Source organism: Neodiprion fabricii, chromosome 5, assembly GCF_021155785.1.
Source record: "Neodiprion fabricii isolate iyNeoFabr1 chromosome 5, iyNeoFabr1.1, whole genome shotgun sequence".
Lineage (NCBI taxonomy): Eukaryota > Metazoa > Arthropoda > Insecta > Hymenoptera > Diprionidae > Neodiprion > Neodiprion fabricii.
The window spans coordinates 16,663,781-16,681,476 of NC_060243.1; the positions used below are offsets into that span (position 1 = coordinate 16,663,781).

The following is a 17,696-nucleotide window of genomic DNA, read 5'->3' on the forward strand; positions in this document are numbered from 1 at the left end:
TTCGATGGTAAAAATCGTGCTCAGTGTAATCTTGATTTTAATATTCACTTGTACCAATGTGACAAAAGAAAAGTGTTTCAGAAGAACTGTAGAGAATAATATATATATGTATATTTTTTTTAATAAGACACCATGGAATGAAAGTGAATCAATTCATCAGATTTTCAACCACTCAAAAGTGGTTTAAATGGAAAATTTGGTATCAAAGCTCTGGCTTGTGATTTCAGTTTTATTTTTCTCTCGAAATTTCAGGAGACTACTCGCAGCGTTCGACTACACAAATTTGATAAATGCTCAACATGCGCCTATCTCGTAATAAAATAAGTGCAAAACAAAAAAAAAAAAAAACGAACGAACATTTATTCTCAACTCGCCAGCCTCTTCGCATAGATTTTTACGGCTCAATCACAGCCGGTCAGAGTTTTTTGTGAGATGCGCACCTCGCCATGTGAATATATGCTGTACAGAGTATAATTGAGCCGTGAAACGATCACGTGCCGGGACGAAAGTCTCCGGGTTTAATTAAGACTGCCTGCTGCACGTTTAATTAAATCCGTGATCAAACTTCCTGCAGATGATACCCGTCTCGATGCCGGTAGCTCCGATTTTCTATGACTTCTTTTACACTCTGGTGCCGCTATTAGTGATCGAAATTTCGAGACGCTGATCAATTCCGGCGTATCGGAGGCACGACATGCTATCTTGAAGATAATGGGATTGGAAAATATGCCGTGTTTGAAATTTCGACGGGAGATCGAAATACCTCGATTGATTGTCGCCGCAGAAAGCGGTGATACATGCATTATATCCATTTGTCAGGATCTCTTTGGTCCAGTCTGTAATGCATTTCAACTCAGCTGTCGCCATTTTGAATTATCTATATTCTATGAAAAAGTACGATCAATTCGATCCATCGGTTCAAAAAATTCTTTGCATCACCGCATTACTTTAGATCATCTAGTGTATGTGTATCTCTGTGAATTTTTAGGGAATGTTTAGGGACGAATTTACTGGATTTTTAACGATTTTTAAAGGATTTCAAACAAAGCATTAACATAATCTAACAATAGGTATTTATTTAAAATCTCGCTGTTTTAAACTCTGACGTTTTTGAAGAGATCTACGTAGCTTAAGAATACATTAATTCACGGAATACTTAATGTTCGATTGTAATTTGTTGATAAAATTAATGAAAAGTATCGACTTTTGTAACAAAATATTGTTTTTGAACTTCCTTGTTCAATCTCAATCAAAGATGTGTCCAAAGCAAATAAATTGCTGCTTAATGTAAAAAAATACGAAAAAAAATAGTTTCTTTGTGTACGATAAGTTTTTTTTTTTTTCCTAAGAAATTTCACTGATTCCAAAAAATTGTTTTAAGTCCAACTACATGGGTCCTTCGAAACAAATGCTTTGTTGTAATGCTAGATGTGGTTTATGAATTGCACCGATGAAACAAAATACCAATTAATTTATGCTCAACAAAGAAGATCTGATATTAAATTTTCAATCAAAAGAGAAGAGGCCCAAGATTCAAGCAAATTAAAATGAAGTAATTTTTCAAGTGTGGGAAGATGATCAAAGAATGAAAATAACCGATAAACACGAGTGAAGATCTGATAATTTCTGGCACAAGGAAATCCACAAGCCTGTTTTCTCTCTCCGATCAGTTTGCGTCAGCAAGCATTTAAAACATGCCACTAATTTCCATTCCAAATCACAACACGTGCATTAAGGTGTCCCACATTATTAGGGTGTTGACGAACTTTTTAAGAACCCGACGAATATTTTTCAAATAATTCAAAAACAATTTCCTAATTTTTTCAGATTTTCAACTCAGCTTTAACCCGTGCTGATCACGGAGTAGATTTTCCCATTCAAAAAAAAAAAAAAATTCAAAATATGGTATGATGATGTGAATTTTTTCTCAGTTAGTAGTACTAATGGCCACTAAAACCTCGCAATTACATATTTTTTTGAGGATTTTTACCATTACAATAAAATAAATACCGAAAATGTGTCCGAAATACGTGTATTTTAAATGGGAAAACCCATCAAATGGGAAAATCGGGACGGGTTAGAGTCGAAATAAAAATCTGAAAAAATTGGAAAATTGTTTTTGAATTTTTTTGCGAAATATCAGGCGATTATGTGTTAAAAAATTCGTCGACACCCTAACGTGTATAATATGGAACAAATTACGAGCCACGGCACCGATCATAGTGGAACACAATGATAATGGTGATGTTGATGAATCTTCCACGTGATACACGCCTTAATTCTGCTTGTACAAAAGTGCCGAACAATACGCTACTGCATTCCAGTCGGTCAAAGACTCTGAGCAACGGATAATAAATGTCGAGGCGTCTCGGGAATGTCGTTAATTTAACGGTGTGCAATGTCTGAGACAATGCGACCAATCGCGCAACCAATTTTTACCTCGCTCATCGAATTTCGCACTTGTTTGCATTCCGCGCTATGAGAATTTTCGCAAACTTTCAGAATTTCTTCACGCGAAGCGACGAATCCTACGATTTGGCACTATTGGAGTCGACTTTCACATAATTGAATAGACGCTACACGTGAAAAAAGAATTTGTCTTGAGAAATTTTTTGTTGCTGCAAATTCGTATGGTTTCACTCAGCGACTCAAATTATTTGTTCTAATCGCTTTGTTGGGAATTAATTTTTTCGTAGACATACCGCATGTTTGATACATTCAACAAATTAGATATCTGTGAGTGTAAGTTCAGATATTATTTTTTCATAGTTGTCGATGCACAATCATAATTGTGAGATAGTTCTGAAATCGAAAAAAATGTTCTCACACACCTATTTGTGAAATATTGTTTTTAACTGAGCTGCAGATCGATTGAAATTGACTTTTATCACAAAATTATACACAGAAACAGAAAAATTTTTGACTTTGAATGAATCAGCATTCCCACGGCTGCAAAAAATTCTTTGCGCATCCACTTCTATCGCAGAAGGTTAAAACTTTATTTCTAGGCCTGTACTACCATAATCTGAAAATTGGTGGAAAGATTTTTTCATACGACTTCTAGTGAAGATTCTCGAAATTTCACCCAAGTCTCCTTCTATGCAGTTTACAGACAAATTCCCTCAAGGTTTGAAATTCGTACGCTTCAATTCAAAATTTCAGTTCAAAGCCTCATTGAAATCAGCACAGACTTTCTTATTTTGATTATGGCATCGCGCAAAAAAGGAGAAGATTGTTTAGTCAATATTTGATCTTTATTCAACATGCAATTGAAGAACTCACAGTGAGCTCAGATAGTTGAGATAAATTGAATTGAAACATACCTTTCAATATTTCCGAACGAAAATTTGCAACAATATTTACAAATTTTTCACAAACTTTGATTAGCTCTGATTTTGTTCTAATTATTATCAGTAATTAGAAAACTTTTTTAGGGATCCGATGAAGATTCCACACATAGTTCTCAGATTTCTTAAGAGTTTCAACCAAGAAATCAGGACTTGAATGTCAATTTTGTAGAAGAATTGAAGTCGATATATTTTTAACTAAATTTCAAAAACAATTGCTGGTGTAAGATAAAAATATTTCAAAAACTTGGTAGTACGAAGAAGATAATAAAAATTTGATATATTTCATTGGTACTCAGTTCCATTATTCGAAAAACAATTTCTAAGATTCAAAGTAAAAAATGAAAAACCTCATTCTTATAGACTTTCCGTCGAGTAATTGAAAGTATTCCGAATGTGCGAGAATAGTCAGTATCTTAACTAACAAATGATAAAAATTTATGAAAATTTGTTAGAATCCTATACAATTCCGTTGAAAAATCGTAACAAATGTTGTTCCACCATGGGCAGTTACTGATTGTACAAGCATCGCTAAATGTTTCGTTCATTACTACTCTTTCGTTTTTCTTACACACCGCGGCGGTGATTCACGATTTTTGATCTCACAATCATATCGACAATTAAATCGTCGATGTTACTTCTTCCCTGCGCGGCTACTGGAGATTCTAACCAAACTCGGACCGGTTTTGCTTTTAAACACCCGGCCGATTGACCGGACGCACTTGTCGATGTATGATTCAGGGATATGCGTATATTTATGTACATCCGATTTTCACCAGCCCAGGAAACTTCAAATGTATAATCTGACTCGGAAGACGGTGAACCGTGTTGCAGATTTTTAAACCCTGGCGACGGTTACATGGAAGCATAATCCATGAGTGCCTGAGTATCTCGCTGCTCGCGCTTTTGTACGCCTGCACCTTGCATATTGCATTATTCATGTTTATCCGCATTGACACGAAAATCGGTGTTAAGAAGATGCTAGAATCAGTTCGTACCGACCGAGTAAACCGTTACTCATTTAGTCCTATGCTACTCATAATGAGCGAAATATTACTCAGTCGGTAAACCTCAGCATCTCTTGAATACTGACCAAGTGAGCAAATCGTTGAGACACACTTTTTCTTCCTTAGTAATGAAATCGTTTCATTTTTAGCAAGTCATAGAGAATTTCTAATTTTGTCTGTGTAGCATCATTGAATAAATTTTGAAAAATTGCCAGAAGATTGTAAATATACTCGCAACTGATTCTCACTCGGTTTGAGGTTATGGCATGCTGCGCTTTGGCTGAATCGTGTATTTTCTGTACCTCTTTATGAATTTTCAGAATTCCAACACATTCCTAAGTGTGAAACGATTTCATCGTTCAGGAAAAGAAAGAGTTTTCAAAATACAATACTAAATTTTTCGTCGAACTTAAAAGATCCGACGTCTCCTTAGCATCAATATTTTTTGTTGCATATTCCGATGGATCAACAACACATTTCAAGTTCACAACTTTTTTCTCCTTCTCAATATCTCAAAAATTAATACACCACAATACGAAATGATAACGTTACTATGGCACCTGATAATTTCTGCGATTCTTATTTGTTGAAGAAAAAAAATATTATACTCTGATAAACTTGAATGTTTATATGTCAAAATTATAATTACTATGTCCCCCCTTCCAGAAAATAGTTAGATATAATAAGCAATTTTAGCACGCAAGCATGTTTCTGTCAAACCCCTGACAATGGACGGCTCGCACTGTTATTACGACGCCGATTTACAGCGCTTGACTCAATAGTCGAATTGTTGTTTCAGCGTCTCGATGTTTTCTCATTGCGTAGGCATTTGTGTGCAGAGCGAGTTCTGTCTAGACCGAAATGCCGATATGACTCACGTGTATAAACCTGCTGTTCGACCTGCTTAAAAATACAAAAACATTCTCGCTTTGCTGAGATTAATTCGTGGCAAGCATGATAAACAAATGAGAAACAAAATATATAAAAAAAGACGTTAAGATACGTGGCGTAAGAATTTCTGAAATTTTTTAATGCGACAAATTAATTGTATTGACGAATTTTCGAATTGCAATATAATGTTGCAGAGTAAATGAAACGGCATTACATTCAATTAAAATTCATCATCTTTATTACAGTACTTGGATGGTTTTTTTATAAGACGTAACGTTACATTACGGTGCTCAGTTTACAAACACGTCTAATAATTGTAAGAAATCTGAAGAAGAATTGGACAAAGAAAAGTAAAGACACGGCGAAAAAAGATTAGTGATCATCTAAATCAGCCTAAACAGAACACTCGAAGTAACACTCACGGTGCCTTAACTCTAAAATCAAGTACCGATGTGCCATATTGCGAGACTTTTAACTGGCACAAGAAATTCACCGGGTTTCTCCATCTGTGAAAAAGTTCAACGGTGAAGGCTGATGTTATTTCAACCAGCGATCATTGCTATTCCCACTGTTGTTTGTATAATAAGCTGCGACGTTTATTGACAAAGAAGTTGTAGTAAAGTCAATTGTGGATATGACAGGAAGATTGAGTTGTAGAACCTACAACATTCCAGTTGTAATTTTTTCTTGGACTGGCACAATAGCGATATCGAAAAAAGATAAAAAAAAAAAAAAACCGACTATTGCCCACACTAGATTTTGCGGTAAATCATGCAACTGAAGCTGCTAGTTATACTGCAATTTGGGAGTGATTGACTTCGCCGTAGTATGACTGTAATGGTTTTTGTAATTGCTCGCACAGCAAAAATTTGAGAATACCAATGTTGTAACTTCAGCAATATCCTTTTATTCCGTGTACACGATATCCACAAAGTATTTCATAACACGTGCTAATCTCCTTAGCAATTGGGGAGAGAGAGGGTGTACGTAGTCGGTGCCAGATACTGATGTTAGTTCAGCTCTCTGATAACGCTAATGAACGCGCAGGACGAAACATCGTTGTTATGCAAACTACACCGCGATTCAACACGCGACGAAAATTGTGTAGGTACCTTACATGTGCCAGCGATGGTCTAGCTTACGTGTAACGTCCTCCGATGACCGGACTTTCCGCATAGCGATTCGAAGGATTGAAAATATCTCACCTACAAGCGCTCTACACAGCAATGAATACATTTTAATAGCAGGCGTGCCAACATCCGAATTCCTCGACGATAATATGTTATTACGCAGTACCTTCATGGAGCGCCTAAACCAGGGTCATACACTTCACTCGTCTGCGTAATCACCTTCACTTTGCACGCTATTCCGATTTCTGAGGCTGTGCGGTGCCCTCATGCCGCAGCAGCAGTAGCTCTGCAGCCGTGGTCACCGTGCAGAGCAGGAAGCCAACAGGAAGTGAAGAGTCTACGTATCTATTATAATAATAAGCACTTTTTGTACTCTCCTCTTATAGCCTCTACACGTATGCAGCAATACGTCGGAAACAGGTGCTGCACGCGGCCAACTCAATCAGTCCATCCGATGATGATGTTTCATCCGACTCGAGTGGTTGGCTCACGAATCCGCGGGTGCGGATCGAAATTCCGGATTGTTAAAGTTCAAACTGACCGACGACGTCGAATGTTATTAGTTTGAATGGACAAGCGAATGGTTGAATGATCACAATTATTAGGTCATTCCGAAATATCAAACTCGGAAGTGTCGGAAATCTGAATATTTCATCGGAAGTGGGGATGTAGTTTATTTAGAATGGTAAAAATTCCGTATGGTCCACAATACCAATGGTAGAAATTCCGGATTGTGGAAACCTCCAACGGTCCGAATGGTTACAACACCAAATGGCCCCAAAGCTTCGGGCGGTTTCAGGGCAAATGTGAACGTGGGTGACGTACAGAATTTCACCGTTCGTAGTTTCAATGATTACGAATTTTTACCATTGGATGTTTGGACCATTCGAAATTCCAATACCTCAGAATCGAAAGCATCCCGGAATTGTTTACTCTTCGGGAATCTGACAATTCGAACTAATGGCATTCGATGTAACGGTTAGTCTGAACTTTAACAATTCAGAACCTCTACTTGCACATGAACTCATAATATTGGAAAAAAAATTCGAATGAAAAGTTGTATTCCGTAGTTGCTAATTTATCTACTCCGAGTCTAAATTCCATGACTTTCTGTGCCTCTGTCGCAGTCAGATCAAAGCCCGGCCGCGGCTGCTCGGCTAGTTATTTTCCGAGTTTCGCAACATCCGCTCGGCAAGATTTTTGCCCAGACTGAGGTGGAAGGTAGTGGTTTAGGCGATTGACGCGAGAGCGAAAGGGAATATGCTGCTCGTTAATATCGCTCAACCAACACCGGCTGTGTAAATATGGTTGCAAGTTTCTACACGTCCGAGTAAAGGCTCATCCTCGCTGCTTTAGTCATCCAATTATACCACAAAAGCGTCATCGTATTCTGGTGAATCTCTTAATCCCTCATTGGATTTTTTTGGATCTTATAATTACTGTTTTTGAGATTATTTGAATACTCACATTGAAGGCAGTGCAACGTGTGCAGAGATTTGAAAATATTTCCAATTTTGTATCTGCGTAGTAGGACACGTATACAGTGAAAGCATGAGGATGGATACTGGATGATCATCTAAGCAGATGTATAGGCATCAGCTTGATTGATTTCAAACAACAATTTTAAATTAGAAGAATCCTCGGATGACTTCACAAGCTTTTTATGGAACCGAGTCAGATATGAAAGGATTCTATGCCTTGAACCATACCTCAGTGCAACCAATCGCAAAGTAGAATGTAAATTGCAAACTTCACATTTACAGAATCACGCCAGCTTCTTGTGCGAAGAACTTATGGCCAATGGTACCGTGAATTATTTATAACATTCGCTGCCTAAAGTTTTTGATGTTCTTAATGACACTCCGCTCGTTATTCTCTCAATGATCCAAGAATCAACAGAAGAAGATGAACCTAGAAGGTCAAAGCGTTCCACTTCCCTATGCACATTAAACTTGTCGTATCGGAGATTGTACCACATTATGAGTCCAGGGATAGAGAATTCCCAATCACGGTTAGCCAATTGCTGAACCAGTATTGAGACCACAACGTGTAACCACTAAGCTATTTGGCAGAAGGTCAAGGACCATTACTGAGCTAATATATTGGATCATTAACGGATGGACTAGTGCACTTGAAGTGTTTGGAACCGTTCTTGATACTGATACAAATTTGCCAAGAGTTGAAATAGAGACGTGGCTCATCACTGACTCCCTATTAGTTACATATCAAAGCTTCAACTAACATTGCATTCCAAAATGGAACCAATACCACAAAATCGCAATACTGGTTCAATACTTACCACTTCCTTGGTACCTGTAGTCAGATTCTAAGTACAAGTCTTCGTGAATTTCTGAAGTGTTTCTGAAGAGTTTCACTACATTTAACTAATCTTTTAGAGAGAAGAATGGATAGTTTGATTTCCATAGATTGGATGGAATTTGGTAAAACTTGACACTAACTTGATGATATTTTTTATGACATGATACAAAATTTGATGTGTATTAAAGTGGCCACATACAATAATAATTTTAAGCACCATTTATAATAAATAACTTGAAACTCTTGGTTGAACTTCAGACGAATACTGGATGTTTGACTTGTGATATCTCCAAACGATCTTCATGATGTAACACCACAGTACTTTACCAAATTTAAATTGTAATACAATAATTCCCGTACTACCAAAACTTGTGTAACATTCTTAAAATTGTTTCTTTCATCGTAGATTCCCGGAAGGTTTAACAGCTTGGACACTTCTTGGCCATATATGAAAAGCTGTAGGATAGAGTTGAAAATGACCACCACCAAGAAGGGCGCAACGTCTCAACCGACGGATTATTTACGACATTGGAGAGGATGAGAGAGGTGATGTAACGCTTTCACAATGCCATTTATCGCGGTCTCGTCCTGCAGGACTTCATCTCGGGCTGTGCATGAGTTTATAAATTTGCTGCAAATCGGGTAAAACGGGAATATACGCGAACGGTTATGTACGTAGAGGCGACGGTGGCTGGGAGGCGGGTATAAGTACGAACCATAAATCAGAGACCGGGTTCAGATAACGTGTTCCAGGTTAGGCGAGATGAGGTGAGGCAGGTTCCTCACTAAAAATGTATTATATACGTATACTTACCACTCCGCGGGGCCGAGATAACGCACATTACTGCTGCACCAGTTGACTGTCAATTTATTGCGATGAATTTATAACTTTTCGCCATGCGACCGTGCTACGGCCGTGAAAGGTTTTCAAATCTCATTCTTTTCTCCTTGTTTTCATACCGTGTTCATCGGAGGTACAGGTTTCCTCCCTCCTCTTCCCTCTTTTTCTTTTTTCTCCCACTCTATATCCATGTCAGTCCTATTTTATTCCCCCTTTTTTAGAACTGCGATTAGCCCAAGGCTCGTATACACTGTTGCCGATGGCTTCCACAGTGATAAGCTTCGTAGATTATAACGTGTCGTCGGACTAATTTTCTGCGTCAACTTCTCTCGGCGCTAAACAAGCTTGGTCATGTTAATGTTCAGTTACAACGCACGTATATCAGGTTATGCCTGAGTACCAGTGAATTAGCAAGCGGGTACATCGGAGTGGATAATGCATAAGCATTCATTTGCCACGAAGATACGGTGAAACTTAGCAGGCTAATTAACCGACGGCGCATGCGTAAAACAATGGGACTCTATTGTCCAGCAAGCAGGGCAACCAATTCAATCGATTCTCACGTGTCGAGTGGCGAGACGAAATAACTTGGTGAAAAATGAAACTTGACGAGCCTTTCCGAATCACTGCATATAACATATTTCAGGTCTGCTTAACCTGAAAAAATTCGGATTACCTAGATAAGTTCCATGATTCGTGTTTAAGAGCTAAAGTTGAGGTTGGCTATCCTGCGTGAATACGCGACGAGTCTTACGCATGCGCAGTGCGGTGCTCAAGTCCTAAGATTCACGATTTCCTCCGACTATATTATTATTTGCAATTTACATTTATCGATTTAACATTTTCTTTTCTCCCATGCCAAAGAACCTAATCAAAAGAGCGAAGGAAGCTGACGGCCATCATTAAAATTGTATCATGTCCATCCATGATTTATGAATTCCTACAACGTTGATAAATGGGATAGAATAATTATATGCGCAAGAAGTGCGGTGCGTATAATATGGCGAACACGTGATGTGGCGTGTTAAATCTCCTTCTCAAGAATTAGCATCACCAGTATGCCCAACTTATATGATATCAGTCATCTAATTAGCAGTTGCATTTAATTAGCAGTAGCTCTCAGGTCGCCTGCCGATGCCTCGTTCTCCGATGCTCCGCAATTCTCTTCGCTTCGCGGTTTATGTTGCGCTGCTTTGCTCATATATAGCGGCTTTAATCGGCCTGGTGCAGCGCAGCGATAAAGAAAGGTTACCGGGTATGTGAGCAAACATCTGCGCTGGCAATTAGCGATGTTTTTATTTATTCGCATACACCCGGGTATCTCATATCATCCGCCCATATTCCGTCCGCTCAACTCGTGTCTTTGAAACCACGCTTCACACTTCCCGCAGAGACTCGCAAGCTTCACGTATCACACACAGATATTGCACAACGGTTGTGTGTGTTTGTGTGTTTGCTTCAGGCGAAACACGTATGATGACCCCACCTGTGGCAAATTTGATAAATTTTTTTGCTACAAGAAGCACAGAGGTTACACAGCAGAATCTTCTGATTCCATTCATTCTTCTCATTTTCCTCTAAAGAGTGAGAAAACACCAGAAGCGTTGAATTAAGTATTGATGTTGGTAGTATTCACAGTTGAGTGAAATCATTTGATGGTTCGCTTGAAAAACGTGAACTGACATAGAAGACTAAGTCAATTGTTAAAATTGTATTTCTAGGTATCGCTGCACTGCACGTATTCAATTTGAATTCATTTCCAAAAACAATTATCATGCCTAGCACGCAATGAAATTTTGCAGTTACAGTGGTCTGAACTACGTTTGCCTTCTTCATATACGGTTAATCGTCTCTGACGCTAATCACTTTTATTTTCAGATCGTCATCTCACGCAGTGGCGTTGGGGTTAGAAGTGTTAAACGAAGCTGATGAATTTTTGAAAAGATTGCGCGGATGCTGACATTTCTTATTGATAGTGTTTCAGACCATGATGACATCATTTCTGGTCTCATAAAACAACATTGTCCTATCTTCCTCTGGAATTCTATTCCTTCGAAAGTCAAGATGGAATGAAATACATTTAGAGAACCCTGAAAGGACATCTGTGTATTAATTCGCGAGATTGGCATTTTCAAATCGAGCGTCTTGTCGGAATTGTGAAAAATTGATGAAACACACTTTTCAGCCGGAGATGTGAAATTATAAGAAAATTGGAGCGCGGTAGGAACTTTGAAGTGAAATTAACAAATCAGAAGAAAGCAGAACGATATTTCATACTTCCGAAGAAAATATTAAACAACAGAAACAAAACGGTTCACTAAGCGGGTGTTTTTGTGTGCTTGAGAACTGTCGTTCTGTTTAGACTAAGGAATCCGTTATTACGTATCGTCACGTGGGAGATGATTAGGTGGAAATATTTCGAAATTGGTAACTTTCACAATTTTTCGACACTGGAAGGTGGTACACGTAAAAAAAGATCGAATTAATCCTACCTTTGTCGGATCTTCCATGAAAGAGCCAATAGTAATCACGTGCAAAGTGACTTCTTTCACGTTCTCGAGTTCTTCAGGAAGTGCGTAAAGCGCTTCGCTAACGAAATATGCCTCGGAGCTGGTCAGCCTGCAACACAAAAACATTAAGAAACTTATGAATTGCATTTCCTCCTCGTTAGTTGAAAACATAAAATATTCGAACTTCAATTTTGAATGTTGGTCTACGCATTTTCAATTGAAAGATCACTCAGTTTTTGACCAAAAAACGATGATCGCGTGAATTGTTAGGCATTATTTGGAAAAAGTTCTCATTCGAACAAAAGGTATTTTACCTTCAAACAATTCAAGACGAAAAATATTCTAAAATTCTTAACGAAACAAGCAAACTAAAAAACCTACAAAAATAATTCACACACACATTAAATTTTGATTTCAAATGGTAACAAGAATTTCTTTTCGCTTCGTTTGATTAAAAAACAAACGATTTTGATGCAGACGTTTCTTATTGCTGAATCGTTTTCCAACGTTATTCGACACACAAAAACATACTTATAAATAATTCCTAAAAAATTCCCTGGGTTTCGAAGGCTTCATCTAGTGTGATTCACGAGACGTTAAGAACATGTATATATATACATGTCGGCATGAGAAAATTGAAAATAATTTATAAGAAGAAAAATTGTCTTTCAGGTCCGATGCTATAACTATACTTCTCGTATTGAGCGTGATGCAAAATAAAGATTTGAGATAATAAAGACCTGCTGCACTGTGTCGGAATGAACGTCGATGAAAATGAGGTAAAAAGTATTTCAGATAACGATTTTATTCTCGTCCTTACATCGTATCCCGGAAATATATGTATCACCTTATCAGTTACTTACACCCTCGGGATCCCGCGTGGTTCGCCTGTGCGAGAATATGCTGTCGGATACAAATATAAAACCACATCGATATTGGCGCGCGGCATCTTGCTCTTCTTTCGTTTCCACAAACCATTCGGTAATTCGGTGTCATATTGAGCATACATATTGCTAATTAGCCGCGGTAGTCTGCTGCATGTATGCCAAGCAGCTCGATATTCTTAGTAGTCCGATAAACATTCGAGTATACGCTACGATCCGATGTTAATTCCTCGAATCTGGCTTGTACATCTCGTATCGCTGATCTGACCGCGAAAACTGGTATTTCAGTTCAAATTTTTTGCCTCTTTTTCACCTCAGTCCTTTCTTTATCTTCTTTCCATCTTTGATTCAGCTCAAGAATGTGCATGAACGCAATTCCTTAACACGATTGCCGTGACTTTGATCAATTCAAATCTACTCTGCACCTTGGAAAGATCCAAGCTACTTGTTGATAGATGTACCCACGCAGTTCCGTGTAAACAGATAACGAAAATAGCCGCGTCTGATACTAAAAAAAGTCACAAAGTAACAAAGAGCTCCGACTCGGTTATCAATTTCGTCGAATAACTGGGAGAATTTAACTAGACACGAAGAAAGTTGGTATGAGTAAAAAAGTGAGCGCTGATAATTCGATGGAAGGTTTTTTAAGATCTTTTTTATAATTAGTTACGAGTTACAATAAATCGTTACGCGAGATAATAATATCTCAGAGACTGAAATTGGAAGAGTAGTTTGTTCAAATTCTTCTTCTTGCCAAATTTTTCCGACAAGGAATGAGAGGACACAACAAATTATGAAAGCTACTGCGGTCCACGCGGAAGTCAAGTCAACAGGGTTTCTTGAAACTAATAATTGCAAAAACAACGTTTCGGAAAATTGTGCGCATATATGCCTAACTTGTAGAGTTTATGAATCACATGAGATTTGATACCCAAGACTTTTCCCAAGATTTCAAGTTGCCTGGTCGAAATTCTTGTGCAATAAAAAATGCTTCAAAACGCATAAAAATCGTAAGGAATAATAAAACCAATTGTAAAAAATTAACTGTCATTGCTTTCCTGTTCACAATGGACAGTATTTATTGCTACTAACACTGCACAATACTTACGAGCCTAATTATTATCGAATTATGAAATTGGTTTTGACATTATCTCGACAATATAATATCTCTGGTGCCATGCAATCATCGCATACCCCATAATGATTAGCCACCTGCATCAGTATAATGACTTTTGCCCGCGAGTGAGGTGCCTATTTATCTAATAACACGTGCACTCGCGAATAGTGCGCAACAAATATTCAAAGGTAATTGCACGCACCTTACAAGCTGATATCGATTTGCACAATACCCGCTAATGTCACATTGCAATCCTTGTGCACTGCGGACAATGAATAGACAGACAGGATTTGTCGATGAGATCAAGAACTTCCTCCGAGGCTGTCAACGATGTGAGAAAAATTGGTTTAGCGAATCGTGGGTAGCTTGGCGTGTGTTTCGTTGTACAAGGTTCAGCTAGCTATACTCACATTCATTCTGTCATGTGAAGATATCTGTCCGTTCAAAAACAAGACACAGGGGAACTAGTTTTGTACAGATTATGGAACACCTGAACTTGTATTCACATCAATTAACGACAGGTGAAAAGAACCAAGTCCATGCTTGATGGCAATAAGAACCTGATTTGGAAAATCTGATTCGCCCTATTTGTTTTTCGGATTCTAACGTTCCCTTATCATGTTTATTTTCAAATTTTGCGTCGTTTCGTCCGATGATTGACATTTTGCCCTGTACGCATTTTGCGCTTGAAGAATTTTCCGTATTTCTTCATACAGCTAATCGTAAATTGCTATAAATACGACAGTCTGTCTAGACCGGCAATATTTTCTGTGAATCATCCAATACTGTGAGAGTTTCTGAAACGAAGAGATAAAAGTAGTGGGTTATTTGATGCGTTATTGCGAGTTGTGCAGACAAACACCGGGTGTCTGAAATTGGAAAACACGTTGAGAAAATCAGAGGGTTAAGAGAGAGAGGAGGATAGAGAGAGAGAGAGAGAGAGAGAGAGAAGAAGAGACAAAACGGACTGGAGTATAATGGAGGAACATGTAGTGACGGCGTGTTTTGAATACAGCGCCGCAGTTAAATCCGTGTTTATTTTTAAAATGTTTGGGTAATTTGTTTCCGTCGTTTTCTTGTCTTGCTGCATTTCGTACATGGTTTCCAGCGTGTGTACCATTTTCCTTTGTGTCATTACTCTCTTTTCTCTTCTCTCTTACCCAGACCGACATTTCATCACGCAGTTGGCTCCAGGATTTCTTGTTCGGCTTCCTCGACAGGCGTCAATATGAGGCTGTAAGTGAGACGGCGTGATCGAAGCCAGGGTCAACCGGCTGATCAGAGTTGTCGGCATTAAGAAAGTTCCGCATCTTTTGCGAAAGAAACGCCGGTATTTAAAAAAAAAATTTCTCACTCGTCAGTCTTAATGAGAGCAAGTCGGTGTCAAGGTTTCACGACCTTCAGGGATATCGCTGGTGAGTAAATCGAGTTCAAAATTATTAATGATGAATTTGATCTAGACAGTAAGTCATTCGTGAGTTTAATGTTTCAAAATTTGAATTATCACAGGTAATGAATTCAGAGTAATGAATTTTAAGAGTCAAACACAGGCAAGTAATGGCAAACGTAATACTTCGAAACAAAAATTCAATTCCTACAATTATCCAAAAATATGCTTGGCTGCTGTATTCTGTATATGAAGAAAAAAAAATTCCATCAAGTAACGGTAACTATTAGGAAAAAACCGCTTACTACAGGCAAAAATCATCGTTTCGGCAGAATCACCCATATATATGCATGTGTACCGCTTTTTACGCTGCACGGGTATTTCTGTCTCACTGGATTCCCACCCCCTAAGAGGCCCCCATTTTCTCCCGGTTTTTTCGTGATAATTCATTGCCCTATGGACGTCAATTAAATACATCTCTAAAAAGACGAGGCGTGGCTCGTATTTCGCGATCGTTATTCGCTTTACGAGAATTCTTTGCCTCAAGAGTAGTAAAACACGTGTGTATACTTATAAACCCCCCCTTTAGCGACTCCCCGCTGCCCCTCCGTCATAACTTAACCTTGTAATCTGCAGGAAACCGAGAGCAGATACCAATATGTTGTCCACTAGTTTCGATCGTCTCGATTTCTCGCGTGCTGGATAAAATATCACCAATTCAATAATGACAACACATATATCATACACCCGCTGATTTTTATTCATTTATCGCAGGATCGCTGACTAGTTGCGCACGCGCAGACTCTACGAATATTTTGATAATGCGCATGCGCGGTCCGAGAAGCTTCGCCACGCCACCGCATACTCTGTAGATATATAAGTTGGAACCTCAAGCTGTAAGGTTCACATACAGGTACGGAGCTCGCTAATCTTGACGATCAGATTTTGCTCTGTCAACGATAGTCGAGCCACGGTTAAACCACCGTCAGAAGGTGGAAGGTTTATTTCTACTCGACCTAGATTCTAGATGATTACGGTTTTATTTATTATTTCCTGACCCAGTAGTATAATTGTTGTACATAATACTGCACATTTCAAAAATAGCAAAGTAATATCGCGCGATGCTTGCAATAGCATGACGATGATTAAAACCTCAAATTACCTACACAGCATTGTTAAGTCATTGTGGTGGAATTAACTGCATCACAATACTGCAATATTGAAATCACCCAAAAAAATTATGTTCTTCTGTATAAACTTTTCGTACCTAAAATGATCGAATCATGGTACGGTTGTAATAATTTCTGACAAAATTGTAGTCAGAAGTGTAATGATTCTTCAGGTACGATCGTAATGTTACACTGAGAGAAATTTTTAGTTCCGGTTACAGCTCAGTCCTGAACTATTTTCATTTTTTACCACAATCGAAAAATACAGTTCTAGGTAGAAACTGAAAATTAGTTTATAGCTGTTACCAAAAAGTCTAGTATCCGTTACTATTCTTTCCGATTACGACCACTGTTACTAGATTTTCTTGCAACTGTTGCGAGAATTTAATGTTGTGCAACAATAAATTGACGTTAAAGCCTTATTTAATAACAAAGTAGATTAAACCTCATAAACTGATTTTGCGTTGCAATTACCAAAAAAGGATCGACGATAGCGCAAAACGGTAACGCGTACCTCGTTTTTCGTAATTCCAACAATATTCGAACAGTTTTTTTTAACGATACCTGTTTTACTGTAATTTTCTAGTTACTATAACAAATGAAATTTTTCTCAGTGTACATCTACACGTTGAGGTAACTGTCACAACGGTCAACTGCCATTGTGGCCGATGATAATACGAATGAAGTTTCGGCGACAACTCTTTCCGCTGTAATATTCATTTCGCTTCCATCCCTTTCAATCCGCCATGTTGGCAAGCCCTTCTCCTCCTTCGCTAAAAAAGCTGTAATGACTGGACCGCGCGTCTAGGGCTCAATTCTCTGCCGCACGTATACTTTTACTGCACTGCATTACGATTTCTTGTTCGAGTGGAGCAGCCTTTTTTTGTCTACCTCTCGGATAATTCATGTTATTTGCCTGACTGCGGTTATAGCTGCGAAAAATTCCCTCGAATTTTTTTCTCAGTTCGTAACCGTACCGTTTCGGTTGTATGTAAGCCATTCGCTTTAAAATCTGAACCGGTACCACAGGAAACAACGCGGGTCGCTGAAAACAAGCGTGCATCCCCCGTGAAGAAATTTTATAGCCTTCAGTG

The 17,696-nt window shown here is 38.4% G+C and overlaps 1 protein-coding gene across 1 annotated transcript in view; it reads right to left on the reverse strand.

The window, feature by feature from the left end:
- LOC124182706 (UPF0489 protein C5orf22 homolog) overlaps positions 1 to 17,696 on the reverse strand; it is an 801,650-nt gene that overhangs the window by 365,860 nt on the left and 418,094 nt on the right. Inside the window, exon 4 of the mRNA XM_046570295.1 lies at positions 12,028 to 12,154. Coding sequence (XP_046426251.1) covers positions 12,028 to 12,154 — 127 coding nt within the window. The remainder of the gene's footprint in view (positions 1 to 12,027; positions 12,155 to 17,696) is intronic.